The sequence below is a fragment of the Narcine bancroftii genome, chromosome 5, assembly GCF_036971445.1.
Source record: "Narcine bancroftii isolate sNarBan1 chromosome 5, sNarBan1.hap1, whole genome shotgun sequence".
Lineage (NCBI taxonomy): Eukaryota > Metazoa > Chordata > Chondrichthyes > Torpediniformes > Narcinidae > Narcine > Narcine bancroftii.
The window spans coordinates 108,033,068-108,048,855 of NC_091473.1; the positions used below are offsets into that span (position 1 = coordinate 108,033,068).

Genomic DNA, 15,788 nt, shown 5'->3' on the forward strand with positions numbered 1-15,788 from the left:
TGAGTGAGATGCTTTGTAGGTGGCACTGGAAGTATAGCCCCAAGAGGACTGGGACACAAACTTTGGGCATGACCAGGAGCCTGAATCTGCTGTGCATCTCCCCCCCCCCCCACCCCCCAACCACCATCAGATCAACTGAACAGTGCCCAAGGGCTGTCATGGAGTGGTCCTGGGCTCCAAAAGCTTTGGCAAAGTTTGTGGGGAAGATTTTGAGTCTTTGTGTCCATGCCATGTTCGGGTGTATGAAGCTCTCAGTACTACTGCTATCAAACAGGCACTCCATTTTCTTACCGTTGACAGCGATGTTCATAACATCGAGCGCCCAAGCCTGTGTGGGATGTTCCTCCTCAGAGGGTGGCCGCTAGGACCATCTTGGGGCCTGAGTTGCTGCTCCCCAATAGGTGAGGCAAGTGGTGGCTAGGGGCGATCTCTGTCAGCATGGGGTGCATCAGGTCAGCACCCATGTTGACAATGTCATCCTGTCCTGAGTGTTGCATCGTCACTTGGGGTCCGACTGGCCCAAGATGGCAGAGGGACCTGGCTGGGACAAGCAAGTGGCGCCCTGAGGGTGCACATGGCTCAGCCTCCCCGTTGCTCATGTCGTCCACATTGTCAGGTGACAACAATGGTCCTGGCGGAAGTGGCTTGGAAGAAGATGGTGGCGCCCAGGGTGAGCACACCGCCACGGTGCCTGTCGGAGGCGGGGTGGAAGTGGTATCGATGAAGCGGGTGGAAATGGCGAGGCGGGTAATGGCGTCACCCGCTCTTCGTACATGGCAATGTCCAGGGGGGTTTTTTGATCGTGGAGGGCCGCCGCGCTCCCAGCGGGTCTAGAGAGGCACACTTTCACGTAGTGGCCTTTCTTGTCGCATCATTAGCAGAACGAGTTATATACATTGATTTGAGTTTTCATACAAAGATATTATTGGTATTTAGTAATAATAGTAGATATGTCAAAGTTGAGGTTTGCTACTTTTAATGTTCGAGGATTAAATAGTACGATTAAGTGTAAGCGAGTCCTGGCGTATATTAAGAAAATGAAAATTGATGTTGATCTTTTACAAGAAACACATTTGAATGTGAAGGAAAGTAGGAAATTAAAGAGGGACTGGGTTGGGCATGTATATTCTTCATTTAATTCTAGGGCTAAAGGTGTAGCAATTTTGATACATAAAAATTTATCTTTTGAATTACAATCAATGAAGGAAAAGGCAGGATGTATTCTTAAATTGAATTGTAAGATTTTTAGTGAATTTTGGACTTCACTTAATATTTATGCCTCAAATGCAGATGATAAAATATTTATTTCAGATGCATTTTTATGTTTGGGTCAGGCTAATGATAATATTTTAGTTGGTGGTGATTTTAATTGTGTTTTGGAACCTTTATTAGATAAATCTCCAAAGAAAGTTAAGAAATCCAAGATGGCAGTTCAGGTTTAAGCGTTGATGAAAGATCTTAATTTAGTAGATATTTGGAGATGTCTTAATCCAACAGAGAAAGATTTCTCCTTTTATTCATCTAGACATGAATCGTTTTCAAGGATTGCCTTCTTTTTAGTATCGGCACATTTACAAGGGAAAATACAACAAGCAGAATATAAAAGTAGGGTTATTTCTGATCATTCTTTGTTATATTTTACATATGCAACTTCTGAGAAAATCCAAGTGGCCTATCGTTGGAGGTTTAATACAATGTTGTTAAAAAATATGGAATTTATTGATTTTTTTTGAAAGAAAATTCTAATTCTGTTCAAAGTAAGTTTGTATTATAGGATGCTATGAAAGCTTATTTGAGAGGACAAATAATTAGTTATACTTCTAAAATAAAAAGGAATCAATTAAATCAGAGTTTTGAATTAGAGAAACAGATTGATGAGTTAGAAAAGGAATTTCAGAAAGATGCTACAGAAAATCAGAAAATAGAATTACCTAGGTTAAAATTGGAATATAATACTTTGCAATCTTATCAATTTGAATGTGTGATTAATAGGACTAAACAATAGTATTATGAATGGGGAGAGAAAGCACATAAGGTACTGGCGTGGCAATTAAATAAAGAACAGATTTTGAGGACTATTAATGCTGTTAGACGGAGTTCCCTTATTACTTATAAACCTCGTGAGATTAATGATGAATTTTATTCATTTTATATAAAGTTATATACATCTGAAGGAAAACAAGAAACTGGATCAATTGATTTTTTTTATCACAGTTGAATTTACCAATATTAGAGGATGCAGATATACAGGAGTTAGAAGAACCATTTACTGATTCGTAAATTAAAATCGCTATGCTGGACATGCTGAATGGTAAATCGCCTGGTGATGATGGATTTTCGGTTGAATTTTATAAATTTTTTAATGATGATTTATCTACAGTGTTTGGGGATGTATTACGTCAAGTTGGAGAACATTATGAATTACCTGAGTCTTGATCTAGTGCTTTAATTACAGTAATTCCAAAAAAAGATAGAGTTCCTTTGAAGGTATCTTCATATAGACCAATTTCATTGTTAAATGTAAATTATAAAATAACTAAAATATTAGCGAATAGATTGGCTAAATTTTTACCTAAGTTGATTCATATGGATCAAACAAGTTTTATAAAGAATAGATATGCTTCAGATAACATTTTGCACGTGATTAGTTTGATTAATAGATTTCGACAATCTTCAGATCACCCGATGGTGATGTCTCTAGATGCAGAAAAGGCATTTGATAGAGTTGAATGGAACTTTTTGTTTAAAATTTTGGAGAAATTCAAGTTTGGTCCTTTTTTTAATTGGTTGGATTAGGGCTCTATATAGTAAACCGGTAGCTAGAGTATTGATGAATGGTTTGATTTCAGAACCCTTTAAGTTAACTCGATCCACTCGTCAAGGTTGTCCTTTATCACCAGCTTTGTTTGCATTAGTGATTGAATCTTTAGCACAGTTGATAAGACAAAATACACAGATACAAGGTATGAAAGTTTTAGACGAGGGGTATAAAATTAATTTATTTGCTGATGATGTATTGGTGTTTTTAATAAACCCAGCTCAGTCACTTTTGCACTTGAAGGAGTGTTTAATACAATATGGATGTCTTTCTGGATATAAAGTTAATTGGGAAAAAAGTGAAATATTACCAGTAGGTGAAGGAGATTATTCAGTTTATAAGAATATTATTAATTTGAAATGGACTGATCAAATTAAATATTTGGGTATAATTTTGAATGTTAATTATCAATCTTTATATAAATTAAGTTATGTTCTGTTAATGAAAAAAATTAAAACTGATTTGATCAAATGGAAAGATTTACCTATTAATTTAATGGGTAAGATAAATACAATTAAGATGAATATCTTTCCGCGTATACAACATTTGTTTCAATCTATTACGTATTTACTTGATAATATTTTTTTTCGAGACTTGAATAAAATGGTTAGGGAGTTTTTATGGAGAGGTAAATTTTCGAGAGTAGCTTTGAATAAATTAACTTGGAAATATGAGTTGGGAGATTACATTTACCACATTTTCAAAATTATTATGAAGCAGCCCAACTTAAATTTATTAGTTCATCGATGGATTTGGTACGCCCTCCTAGTTGGGCCAAAATTAAAATGGCAAATATTTCTGAATTTGAAATACATCAATTTTTGTTTAGATGGAATATAAATTTGTTACAACAATATAATGTGCCTATACTAAAACATTTAATGAAGTTATGGATAAAAAAAATAAAATGATAGGCTCTAGGGGTAAATTATTGGCTTTGACTCCATTGTATAATAATCAACTTATTCCTTTTTCAATACATAATCGAAGTTTATTGTATTGGAGATTTAAAGGTGTGAAAAATTTGGGAGATTGTTTTAAAGAGGGTAAATTTTTATCTTTTAATCAGAAGGTTTTGGTATTGATAAGAACTCTTTCTTTATTATCAAATTCGATCTTTGGTAAGATATATGTTTGGTAGAGATATGATTTTACCTGAAATTACTAAATTTGAGATTTTTCTTATGAAGTTACCAGAGAAGGGTTATATTTCATCTATGTACCAAATATTACAGGATGGTATGGATAAAAAGGGTTGGGATAGATCTAAAAGTAAATGGGAAGTGGATACTGGTTTTATTTTTTCCGAAGATGATTGGTTAGATATCTGTTATGATAGAGTAACTCGACTGATAAATGCTCATTATGCAATGATTAACTATAATTTTTTACATCAATTATACTTAACACCTGAAAAATTAAAAAAGTATGGTTTTCATGAATCAGATTTGTGTTTTAGATGTGGTGATACGGTTGGAACTTTTTTTCATGCCGTTTGGTCACATGCAATCTTTTTGGAAGAAAATTCAATCATTTTTAGAATATCTGTATAAGATTAAAATAGTTTTAGATCCAACAGTATTTTTATTGGGTAGTTTGCAACCTTTGAAAGGCTTGGGATTAGATAAGTTTCAGCTTGCTTTTATATATTTAGCTTTATCTGTAGCAAAAAAAATGTATTGCTAGTATGTGGAAAGATACAAATATGATTGATATTAATAGATGACATAATGAGATGAAATATTGTTTAATAATGGAAAAAATTACATGTTTCATGTGATAATTATAATTTTTTTATTAATAAGTGCTTGTTATATTCAGAATATTTACATTTCAATTTACATTGATTAGATCTTAATATGTATATTTAATTTTTCTTTAATATTTTTCCTTTCTTTATGGCTCTCCTTAGGAGAGTTGGCTGAAGGGGGGGGTTGCTTTTCTTTTTTTTTATATATAAAAAATAAAGTTTATGTTTATGGTTAATTGTTGTATATGTCATGTATTATTTGTTTTTTGAACAAATAAATAACGTTTAAAAAAAAATAATGTTTGAAACATTCAGATAGGTAACGCATAGGAAATGGACCCAATGTGAACAAATGGGATTTGTTTAAATTGACTAAATGGTTAGAATTGATGAGGTGAGCTGATAGGCTTATTTCTGTGCTGTTGAATTCTATATGTTGGGAGATGATCAATATTCACTTGGTGGCCTGGGGGATTGTCAAGCACCAACAGTGCTTTAAGATTACCATTGTTTTCCTTGCAGTTACACTTCACTGCTGAGCAAAAATACAGTGAACTGCTGATGGGAGATAGAAATTACCATCCAAGCCTCTAGTTTGCCTCCCAAATTACAAGCAGATGCTCTTCATAAACCCTTCATTTAAAAAAAAAATTCCTGCTTGTTAGAAAAGTGAAAGAACAACAATGTTAAATAGGAACATCTCCAAACACTGGGGTTGTAGGACAGCACACAAAAGTGCTGGAAAAATTCAGCAGATGATGTGGCATCTACAGGAAGTAAAGGGTAGCCAATGGTTTGGGCCTGAGCCCTTTGTCAAGATGAGAGTAAAAAGCAGGCAAGGTCTGAATAAAATGTTGGGGGTGAGGCAGGAGAGGAGAGGGGAAGGGAACAAGAGTATGGTGAAGGAGCACAACAGGCTAGCAGCCATAGGTAGATACTACTGCATTGCTTGCCAGCAAGGGTGCCAAGGAGACTTTGGCAGCATTAAATCCAGACACATACTTCTCTTCTTCAGTGATCCACAGCCACTGGATGTCTCTGAAGAGACTTTCTTGCTTCTTTCTTGTTTTGGATAACTTGGCAACTCTGTTTTTGCAAAGAGTTTCTGTGTACAAGATAATAAATGGAACAAATCCGGAGATGACTGTGGACAATCTTATCACATTAATCTTAAAAAGATTTGAGAACTGCCATGCTTCATGAAAGCTTTGTGTCGATATTCCCTACTTGTCATGTCTCACAACTTTACTGCAGTATTTAAATCTGAAAGTCAGTCCTTGGCTGGCCATGAATATGTCATTAACCCCTTATCCTCTTCTTCCACCACACGAGTAAGGATGCTCATGCACCTGGGTTTCACCATGATCATAATCTAGCTTAAAGGCATATCATGGTATGTTTGATCTTCTACCCACAGGCATTGTCTGTTCTTCACCTTCTCCAGCAAACTGCTTGAAGAAGCTAACTTTGTAGTATTACCTGAAATGCGATCTCTTTAAAATTTTTTTTATTTTTCATACTATAAACCATACTGACCAAAATACAGACATTTTTCTCTTGAATATATAGTGTCATTTTCTCCCCTTTTCCCCCTCCCTTCCCTCCCTCACCCCCTTCCCATTTATTCAAAGTTCAATCTATAACATACATTAAACCTGTTAAACAATGTTGTCACTTAATAGAAATAATCAAGAAATTTTTGTCTTACTTTTATATACTGAGTCAGTTCATTTCGTTGTCTTCTCCTTCTGTCATTTTAGGTGGTGGAGGTCTGTGGTAGGATTTCTCTATTGTGTTTCATGTATGGTTCCCATATTTGTTCGAATATTGTGATGTTATTTCTTAAATTATATGTTATTTTTTTCTAATGGAATACATTTATTTATTTCTGTGTACCATTGTTGTATTCTCAAGTTGTCTTCTAATTTCCAGGTTGACATAATACATTTTTTTGCTACAGCTAGGGCTATCATAATAAATCCTTCTTGTGCTCCATCCAAATCAAGTCCAAATTCTTTATTTCTTATATTACTTAGAAGGAAGATCTCTGGGTTTTTTGGTATATTGTTTTTTGTGATTTTATTTAATATCTGGTTTAAATCTTCCCAAAAAATTTTCACTTTCTCACATGCGCAAATTGCATGTATTGTTGTTCCCGTTTCCTTTTTACAGCGAAAACATCTGTCTGATACTGTTGGGTCCCATTTATTTAACTTTTGGGACGTGGTGTATAGCCTGTGTAACCAATTATATTGTATCATGCGTAACCTCGTGTTTATTGTATTTCTCATAGTTCCGGAGCATAGCTTTTCCTATGTTTCATTCTTTATCTTTATGTTTAGATCTTGTTCCCATTTTTGTTTAGGTTTACAGTTTGTTTCCTCGTTCTCCTTTTCTTGCAGTTTGATGTACATGTTTGTTATAAATTTTTTAATTATCATTGTGTCTGTAATCACATATTCAAAATTGCTTCCTTCTGGTAACCTCAGACTGTTTCCCAATTTGTCCTTCAAGTAGGTTTTCAGTTGGTGGTATATTTGTCCTTATTTGTTCAAAAGATAATAATTTATTTTCCGAAAAACAATTTTCTATTCTTTTGATCCCTTTTCTCTCCCATTCTCTGAAGGAAAGGTTATTTATTGCGAAAGGGATTAGTTGATTTTGCATGAATATTAATTTTGGTAGTTGATAATTTATTTTATTCCTTTCTACGTGAATCTTCTTTCAAATGTTGAGCAGATGGTGCAATACTGATGAATTCCTACATTGCACCAATTTTTCATCCCACTTATATAGTATATGTTCAGGTATCTTCTCCCCTATTTTATCTAGCTCTAATCTGGTCCAATCTGGTTTTTCCCTTGTTTGATAAAAATCTGATAGGTATCTTAATTGTGCTGCTCTATAATAATTCTTAAAGTTTGGTAGTTGTAAGCCTCCTTGTTTGTACCATTCTGTTAATTTATCTAGTGCTATCCTTGGTTTCCCCCCTTTCCATAAGAATTTCCTTCTTATTTTCTTTAGCACCTTGAAGAATTTCTCTGTTAGGTAAATTGGTAATAATTGAAATAGGTATTGTATCCTTGGGAAGATATTCATTTTAATACAGTTTATTCTTCCTATCAGTGTTAGTGGTAAGTCTTTCCAATGTTCTAAGTCGTCTTGTAATTTCTTCATTAATGGCTAATAATTTAGTTTGTATAGATGGCCTATATTATCTAGTTGTATACCTAGGTATCGAATTGCTTGTGTTTGCCATCTAAATGGTGATTCTTTCTTAAACTTTGTGAAATCCGCATTATTCATTGGCATTGCTTCACTTTTATTTGTGTTGATCATATTCCTTCAATTTCTTATGTAATTCTTTTATTGATATTTCTGGTTCTATTAAGTATATTATAACGTCATCTGCAAATAGACTGATTTTATTTGGGGGGAAGTCATGTGATGGAGTAGTGACCGGTAAGAAAATACCAGCACTCTCCAGAAAAGTTAAAAAAAAAGTAAAGAAAAAGCAAAGCCACAAACACAGAAACCATAACAAATTAAAAATAAAAGTGTGGAGAAAATGGCAGCAAAGAAAGAAAAACCAAAAACGGGAAGAAAAGAAGGAAAGACATTGGAAGAGAAAGGTGAAGGCCTTACCTGTATGAGGACGCCCGCCCTGGAGAGAGAAGCCTGCTCCCTGAGGTCAGTGGAAACCCCGAACTCAGGACTATAAAGATGGCTCACGGAGCCAAACAAAAGTGCGCAACTGCGCATGCGCGATGCACAAGACAAAAACAACACCAACGGGAGGGGGGACCAGCTGAGGAGTAAATCTCCACAGCTGAAACAGACAAGAATAACACAACAGCATGACTCCCAACAGGAAAACATAGAAAATAACGGGAACAAGAAGGAAGAGAATAAAAATAGGAAATCAGAGAAACAACAGATGACCAGCCCAGAGGAAGAAGACCAACACCAAGACACCTTTAATAAAAATAATAAAACAATAATACCCAACAAAATAAAATAAACAACCCAACAAGAAAATCAGAAGAGACAGAGGTAAAGGGCACAGATCCTAGAGTGGACTCAGAAGAGGAAGGAGAACATCAAACTCTATACAGAGAAATGGAAGATGAAAGGAAGGGACAGTACATGGATAAAAATTTTTTTAAAGAATATATGGAAGTTTTCATCTAAAAAAATGCCTTTATATCAAAATGAACTTTTTCCTTTCACTGTTAATAATCAATTTTTGAAGTTATTGAATGAATTGGAGATTAAAAAGGTGGAGGATTGTTTTGAAGTGGGGAAATTTATAATATTTAATCAAATGAAGGAGATTCCTAATAATACTTTTTTGTTATTACCAAGTAAAAGCTATTTTTTAACTGAGAAGTTAGGTTATAGTTTAAAATTACCCAAACAATCTGCTTTAGAGTTATTACTTACTAAAGGAGATATAAATAAATTTATTTCTTAGATGTATAGATTATTACAAAGTAAAATTCCTAAACCAAATATTCATAAGTCAAGATTTAAATGGGAAACTATTTGAATAGAAGGATGGACAAAAATGATTGGAGAACCTTATGTAAAGATAACATGGGTAAGGGTATAAATGTAAGGTTATAGATTAGTACAGTATAATTTTTTGGCATTAATTATATCTAACCCGTAAAAAATTAAAGAGATTTAATTTAATGTCTTATGTTTTAGGTGTGGTAAAGAGATAGGCACTTTTCTTCATTTGACCTGGATCTGTCCTAAGTTGAGACTTTTTGGATACAAGTTAAATTATTTTTGGAAAAAGTATTAAAAGTTAAACTTCAGTTTGGTCCAATGTTGTTTTTATTAGGAGATATTAAAATGATCAGTTTAAAATTGACTATGTATCAAATTGAATTTTTACATTTAGCTTTAGCTGTATCTAAGAAATGTTTAACTATTACATGGAAATCTGATTTGGTTTTGGCAATACAAAGATGGCATATTGAAGTGAAATCATATATCCCTCTTGAAAAGATAACATAATTTACAAGACAAATATCATTTTTTAAAGAAAGTATGGAGCCCGTATTTGAAAATTGTTGGTTTGAAGATTTGAGCTCTTAATCCATTCCAGTGATGATTCTTGGTTCCATGGCTGAGGTATTGTATTGTATTGTATCTCCTTTTCCTTTCTTTCTTAGCGAGTTTAGGGGAAGGAGAGTGGGGATTAGTGGGGAGGGGAAGGGAGGTGGGGGGGGGGGAAGGGAGGTGGGGGGGGTTTATATTTTTCATATATATATTTTTCTATGTATCAACTTATCAGACTTTGATGTAATTGTGGTTTTAAAATAAAGTATTAACCATAGAAGAATTACAACACAGAAACAGGCCACCTCAGCCCCTCTAGTCCATGCCAAACCATTCGTTTTTCCTAGTCCTACTGATCTTTACCCAGCCCATAGCCCTCCATACCTTTCCCATCCATGGTACCATTTGGAGTTTCAGGATTAGCCCCTTTTCCACTGGCATCCCAGTTAATTGGCTGTGCAGTGTCCCAGGATAGGAAGCACTTTATGCTGTTTCCACTGGGCCACCCTTAACTGGGACATTAATTGCTTTTCCACTGAACATACTCATCCCTGGGGATCAACGTGGTCTATCTTCAACTAGAAATAGGTGACTTTCTGCTGTCCCTTTTCCACTGGTTTTATCAGCATGCCAGGGATACGAGTAGGGGTAGAGGTGGTTAATCTCCAGTGTGAAATGATGTAATTTGATGTTGGTGTTCAGACAATGTTTCTTTTCAAATGGACCCTGTTCTAGTAAATTCCTAGCTAATTCCTGGGACAGGTGCAAGTGGAAAAAGAACTATTGATTATTTATTCCTGATCAATTAGTTCATGGAGAATATAATTTCCCCAATTGCTACGGTGGCATTTGAACTCTTGTCCAGGCATCTGGATTCCTGGTCCAATAATTTAACTAACTGTACCCTTGATGCATAGGAATTCAATGATTTGATTAACATAAAAGAAAAATTCTATTTTGCTGAAATTAAATCATTCTTACCATTTCAAAATCAACTGGCCATATTTTATTTGCATAATTTTTTATTATCTTTATTATTACTGTTTGTATTGCCATTTATGTTTGCATCATTGGAAAACATTGTTCTGTGGACAGATTAAAAATGTAATCTGAAATAGAATAAAATGTTGGTAAATGCAGATCATCCACTTTGACGTTCTAATTAAGTCTAATCTATTTTTCCTTTTCAAAGATTTTTCTGCAGAGGAAGTTGGAAGTGATTGTGCACAAATCACAAAAGATTGGTTTGCAAGTGCAATAGGTTATCAAGGCAAATGGAATGTTGGCCTTCATTGGAGATGGATTAAATAGAAAAGAGGGGGAGGTTCTACTGCAACCATCCAGGGTACTGGTGTGGCCATACCAGCAGCAACATGTGCAGTTTGGGTCTCCTTACTTCAGAAAAGATATACTGGCTTTGGAGGCGGTGCATGGTAGGTACACCAGCTTTATTTCAGAGATGAAGGGGGGTTTAGCATATGAGGATTGATTAGATTGCCCTGGGATAATATTTGCTGGAATTCAGAAGAATGTGAGAAAATCTTACAGAAATGATTAAACAGATGGAAAAGATAGAGGCAGGAAAGTTGTTTCCACTAGCAGGAGAGATTAGAACTGGGAACATGGCCTCAAGATTGGGGGAGTAAATTTAAGATGCAGTTAAGGAGGAACTGCTTTTCCCAGGGAGCAGCAAATCAATGCAATTCTTTGCCTATGGAATCAGTAGAGGCTACCTCATAAATATTTCAGACAGAAGGAGAATCAAGGATGATGGTAGTTGGAGGTGAGTCCACAGCCACATCAGCCAAAAGCTTATCAAATATAAGAGTAGGTTTGACTTGCCAGGTGGCCTACTCCCAGACTCAAATACAATGATGAGTTTGTCATCCACATTGTACAATGTACATACTTGCCAAAATTTTTTCTTCTGCATACGTAAAAAGTGGAATTGGGAGGGGGGTGGGGGAGGGTTGTAGCTGTCATGTGTCAGCACTACCTCTCCCTAGTCAGACACACCAGCTACCAATCAAAGCTTGGTTCCGGCCCACCTATTAGTGCACACCTTGCTGTTGACCCATGTAAATTACCTGGACTTGACTCTCCAGCCTGCCTGTACATGATTTTTGGCCATTGGCTGCTGTAATTGGGTAACCCTCCTGGCACCGAACCAATCACTCTGCCAATGACCTGGGCTGGAACCTCCAGCACTATAAAGGTGCCATGTGCTCTTTCTTCGCCAGCTTGGGAACCATACTGCTTCACTCATGGTCTAGAAATGTGGAAGGGTACTGGAGAAACTGTTGGTAAGATATGCTCTGTTAAAAGGGTTGGGAGTGTTTAATTAGTGTCCCTTGTAGCATACCTGCACTGAGTCAAGGGGAGGTGGGGCATCATAGTAATTTTTCCTTTATAATTGTATGTACCAATTCATTGTAATTGTGTGTGTATTTTGTTCCCAAGCTTTATCCCCCCCCTCCCCACGTTTGTTATTAATTGTCCACTATTTCTTTCTCATGGCTGCTAAAAACTGTGCGTGTGGGTGCTGCATCAGTTACCATTTCCCATAAATAACTGTTCAGATTCCTTGCCTTTGAGACCTACCACACAGAGGGGGAATAAACACAATTCAATGTATTAGATGGATAATGGAAATTCTGCCACTTAATGTTGACACTGCCCTGTCTAAATGACTAACTCAGCAGTCTACACTTTGAAAGATTTGACATAGCCTTAATGAGTTACTAAACTATTAAATTTTATATTCAACAAATTAAACCCAAAGATAATGTGGTGGGAGAATAGCTAAAAGAATGTTTTCATTTTTGAAAACTCAATCTTGGCAGATCTAAAGGAAATATTAAAAATTTTGAATAACCAATAACCACAATTCAGTTTGGTTAAAAAAAAAATGGGGAATAATTAGATTTTTGCCTGAAAGTCAAATATTAATGTTTGCAGTCTTGCATCACATTTGAATAATCAGATCAATCTAATTTGAAATGTAGTTTTTACAATTACCACTTAAAATAAATTAGCCAAAAACTTCACTATAAATCTAAATTTGTTAATTATGTTAATATTGGTTAAGAGTTGCAAGAGTGAAATAGCAACATTCATGTCAGGACAGTGAACGTTCCACATTGTATAACATTTACAATTAGTCTTCTTTCAAAGCATACATTATATAATCTGGGCTAACATTTAATCGAATTCTTAAGTGAAGATCATTTTTAGTAGACTCAACAAGTAGGAGCCGACAAGCCCCAAGTCTTGTACAAACCAACATCGTTTCAGAGATTGTGGGAGGCTGGAAACCTTCTATCCTACATAATCCAATATGATGGTGGTAAATCTGTCAAAAAAAGGAAACCGTTGATAAAATATTTTTTGTTCCATTCTGGCACTCTGCACCACATAATTAAAATCAGGGTATTTTATTGAGATGTTAAGAGGACAAAACCCTAAGTTTCAAATGAAGAATCACTTGAAAGATCCACTTCAGGCCACTGATATTCTCCAAATTATTTTTATAAAAAAATACAAAAAGCACTTTGTAAGTTTGTGGACATATAGTACCTTCCATAATGTTTGGGACAAAGACACATTTTCCTTTATTTGCCCGTGCTCCACAATTTTAAATTTGTAATCAAATAATTCACAATTAGAATGAAAATTCCAAATTTTATTCAAGATTATTTGTATACATTTTGGTTTGACCATGTAGAAATTACAGCACCTTTTATACATAGTTCCCGCATTTCAGGGCACCATAATGTTTGGGACATTTGACTTTACAGATGTTTGTGAGTACTCAGGCATGTTTAATTGCTTCATAAATGCAGGCATAAAAGAGCTAGACTTGCTTCTGAACCTTTCATCACCTCTGGAGTCTGTAGTTTCAAGATGTAAACCACCAGTTAGCCATAGAAAAGATGGCCATTTATAGTTTGCCAAGAAGTATTTAAGAGAGCCTGAACAATTCTAGAAAAGGTCTCGTGGAAAATTAACACCAAGATTAACCTGTAAGAGTGATGGCAGGAGCAAAGTGTACAGTTGTAAAGGAACTACCCAAGTTCCAAGCATACCACCTTTGCCATGGTTTGCATCTTGCAGAGTAGCCTCTGTATTTCTGTTCATGAAGTCTTCTACAGACAATAGTAATTGACATATTCACACCTGCCTCCTGAAGAGAGTTTCTGATCTGTCGGACATGCGTTTGGGGATTCTTCTTCATTATGAGAATTCTTCTGTCATAGCATACCATTCCTTTGCGATTACTGAGTTCACCAATGCAATCTTCTTACTTAACGACATCCAAACTGCTGATTTTGATAATCCACAGGTTTGGATTATCTTGTTTTTCAGCCTCATAATGGCTTCACTGACTTTCATTGACACAACTCTGGTCCTCATGTTGAAAATGGCAACTACATAATGCCTAAACATTATGGTGCCCTGAAATGAGGGGACAATGTGTGTGTGTATATATATATATATATATATATATATATATATATATATATATATATAAAAAGTGCTGTAATTTATACATGGTCAATCCAAAATGTATACAAATAACCTTGAATAAAATCTGGAATTTGCTTTGTAATTCGTGTGAATTGTTTGATTACAAATTTAAAATTGTGGAGCTCAGGGGCAAATAGAAGAAAAAAGTGTCTTTGTCCCAAACATTATGAAAAGCATTGTACAATATTTTGATTTATTATCACTGTTGCACTTCGAAATATTTTCAAGCAGCCCCAAATCCCCCTATTGTTACAAAGGGCCAGCAAACTCCAGGCACTAAATTACACAAGGTAACATAGAACACTATAGCACAGCGCAGGCCCTTTGGACCTTGATGTTGTGCTGGCCTATGTAGCCCTACCAAAAAATACTACTTATACTATCTCGTAACCCTCTGTTAATCTTTCATCCACGTGCCCATCTGAATCTCTTAAATACCCCTAATGTTTCAGCCTCCACCGCCACCACCACCCCAGGCAAAGCATTAGACATTCACAACTGTTTAAAAAAAAAAAATAATTGCCTCTGATGACTCCCCTAAAGTTTCCTTCCTTTACTTTGTACAGGTGTACTCTGGTGTTTGCTATTCTGGCCTTGATAAAAAGGTGCTGGCAGTCCACCATATCTATGCCTCTCAAAATCTTTAGACCTGTTATTAACTCTCCTCTCATCCTTCTACACTCCAATCAGAAGAATCAGAGCTCTGCTAACCTTGGCTCAAAAGACTTGTTTTCCAATCCAGGCAACATCCTGGTAAATCCTCTCTGCACTCTCTCCATAGCTTCCAGTTCCTTCCTACAAGGAGGTGACCAGAACTGAACACAGTTCCAAGTGTGGACTCACCAGAGATTTGTAGAGTTGCAACAGGACTTCTCTACTTTTGAATTCCATCCCCCTATTAATGAAGCCCAGCATCTCATAGGCCTTCTTAACTACCCTATCAACCTGCATGGCAACCTTGAGGAATGTATGGATTTGGACCCCAAGGTCCCTCTGTTCCTCCACACTGTTAAGTATCTGACCATTAATCCTGTACTTTTTGGTTTGACCTTCACAAAAGCATCACATCACACTTGTCCGGATTGACTCTATCTGCCACTTTTCCAACCAATTCTGCATCCTGTCCATATTCTTTTGTAATCTACTACAACCTTCAACACTATCCACAACTCCTCCAACCTTTGTATCATCTGCAAACTTACTTACCCATCCTTCTTCCTCTTTATGTGGATCATTTATAAAAATTACAAAGAGGAGGAGTCCCAGAACAGATCCCTGCGGAACTCCACTGGTCACTGACCTCCAGACAGAATACTTTCCATCCACTACTGGTCTGCTTTCTACATGCAAACCAATTTTTAATCCATACAGCCAAGATTCATGGATCCCATGCCTCATGACTTTCTGAATGAGACCTTGTAAATACAATCCTAAAATCCATATAGACCAAATCTAACACGCTACCTTCATCAATATATTGTGTTGCCTCCTATAAAAACTCAATTAAGCTTGCTAAGCAGGACCTTCCTTTCACAAAGCCATGCTGACTATCCCCAAGTGAACTGTACTTCTCAAAAATCTCAAATACTATCCTTAAGTATCTTCTCCAATAGTATGCACACC

General features: G+C 35.8%; 1 protein-coding gene across 2 annotated transcripts in view; it reads right to left on the minus strand.

Moving 5' to 3' along the window:
- Window positions 1-10,629: 10,629 nt before the first annotated feature.
- The window catches only part of orc1 (origin recognition complex, subunit 1), a 42,958-nt gene continuing 37,799 nt past the window's right edge, over window positions 10,630-15,788 (minus strand). For both annotated transcript variants that reach the window (XM_069938674.1, XM_069938675.1), the window contains one exon: window positions 10,630-12,990. In XM_069938674.1, the coding sequence (XP_069794775.1) occupies window positions 12,796-12,990 (195 nt within the window). In that variant the 3' untranslated portion in view covers window positions 10,630-12,795. The remainder of the gene's footprint in view (window positions 12,991-15,788) is intronic.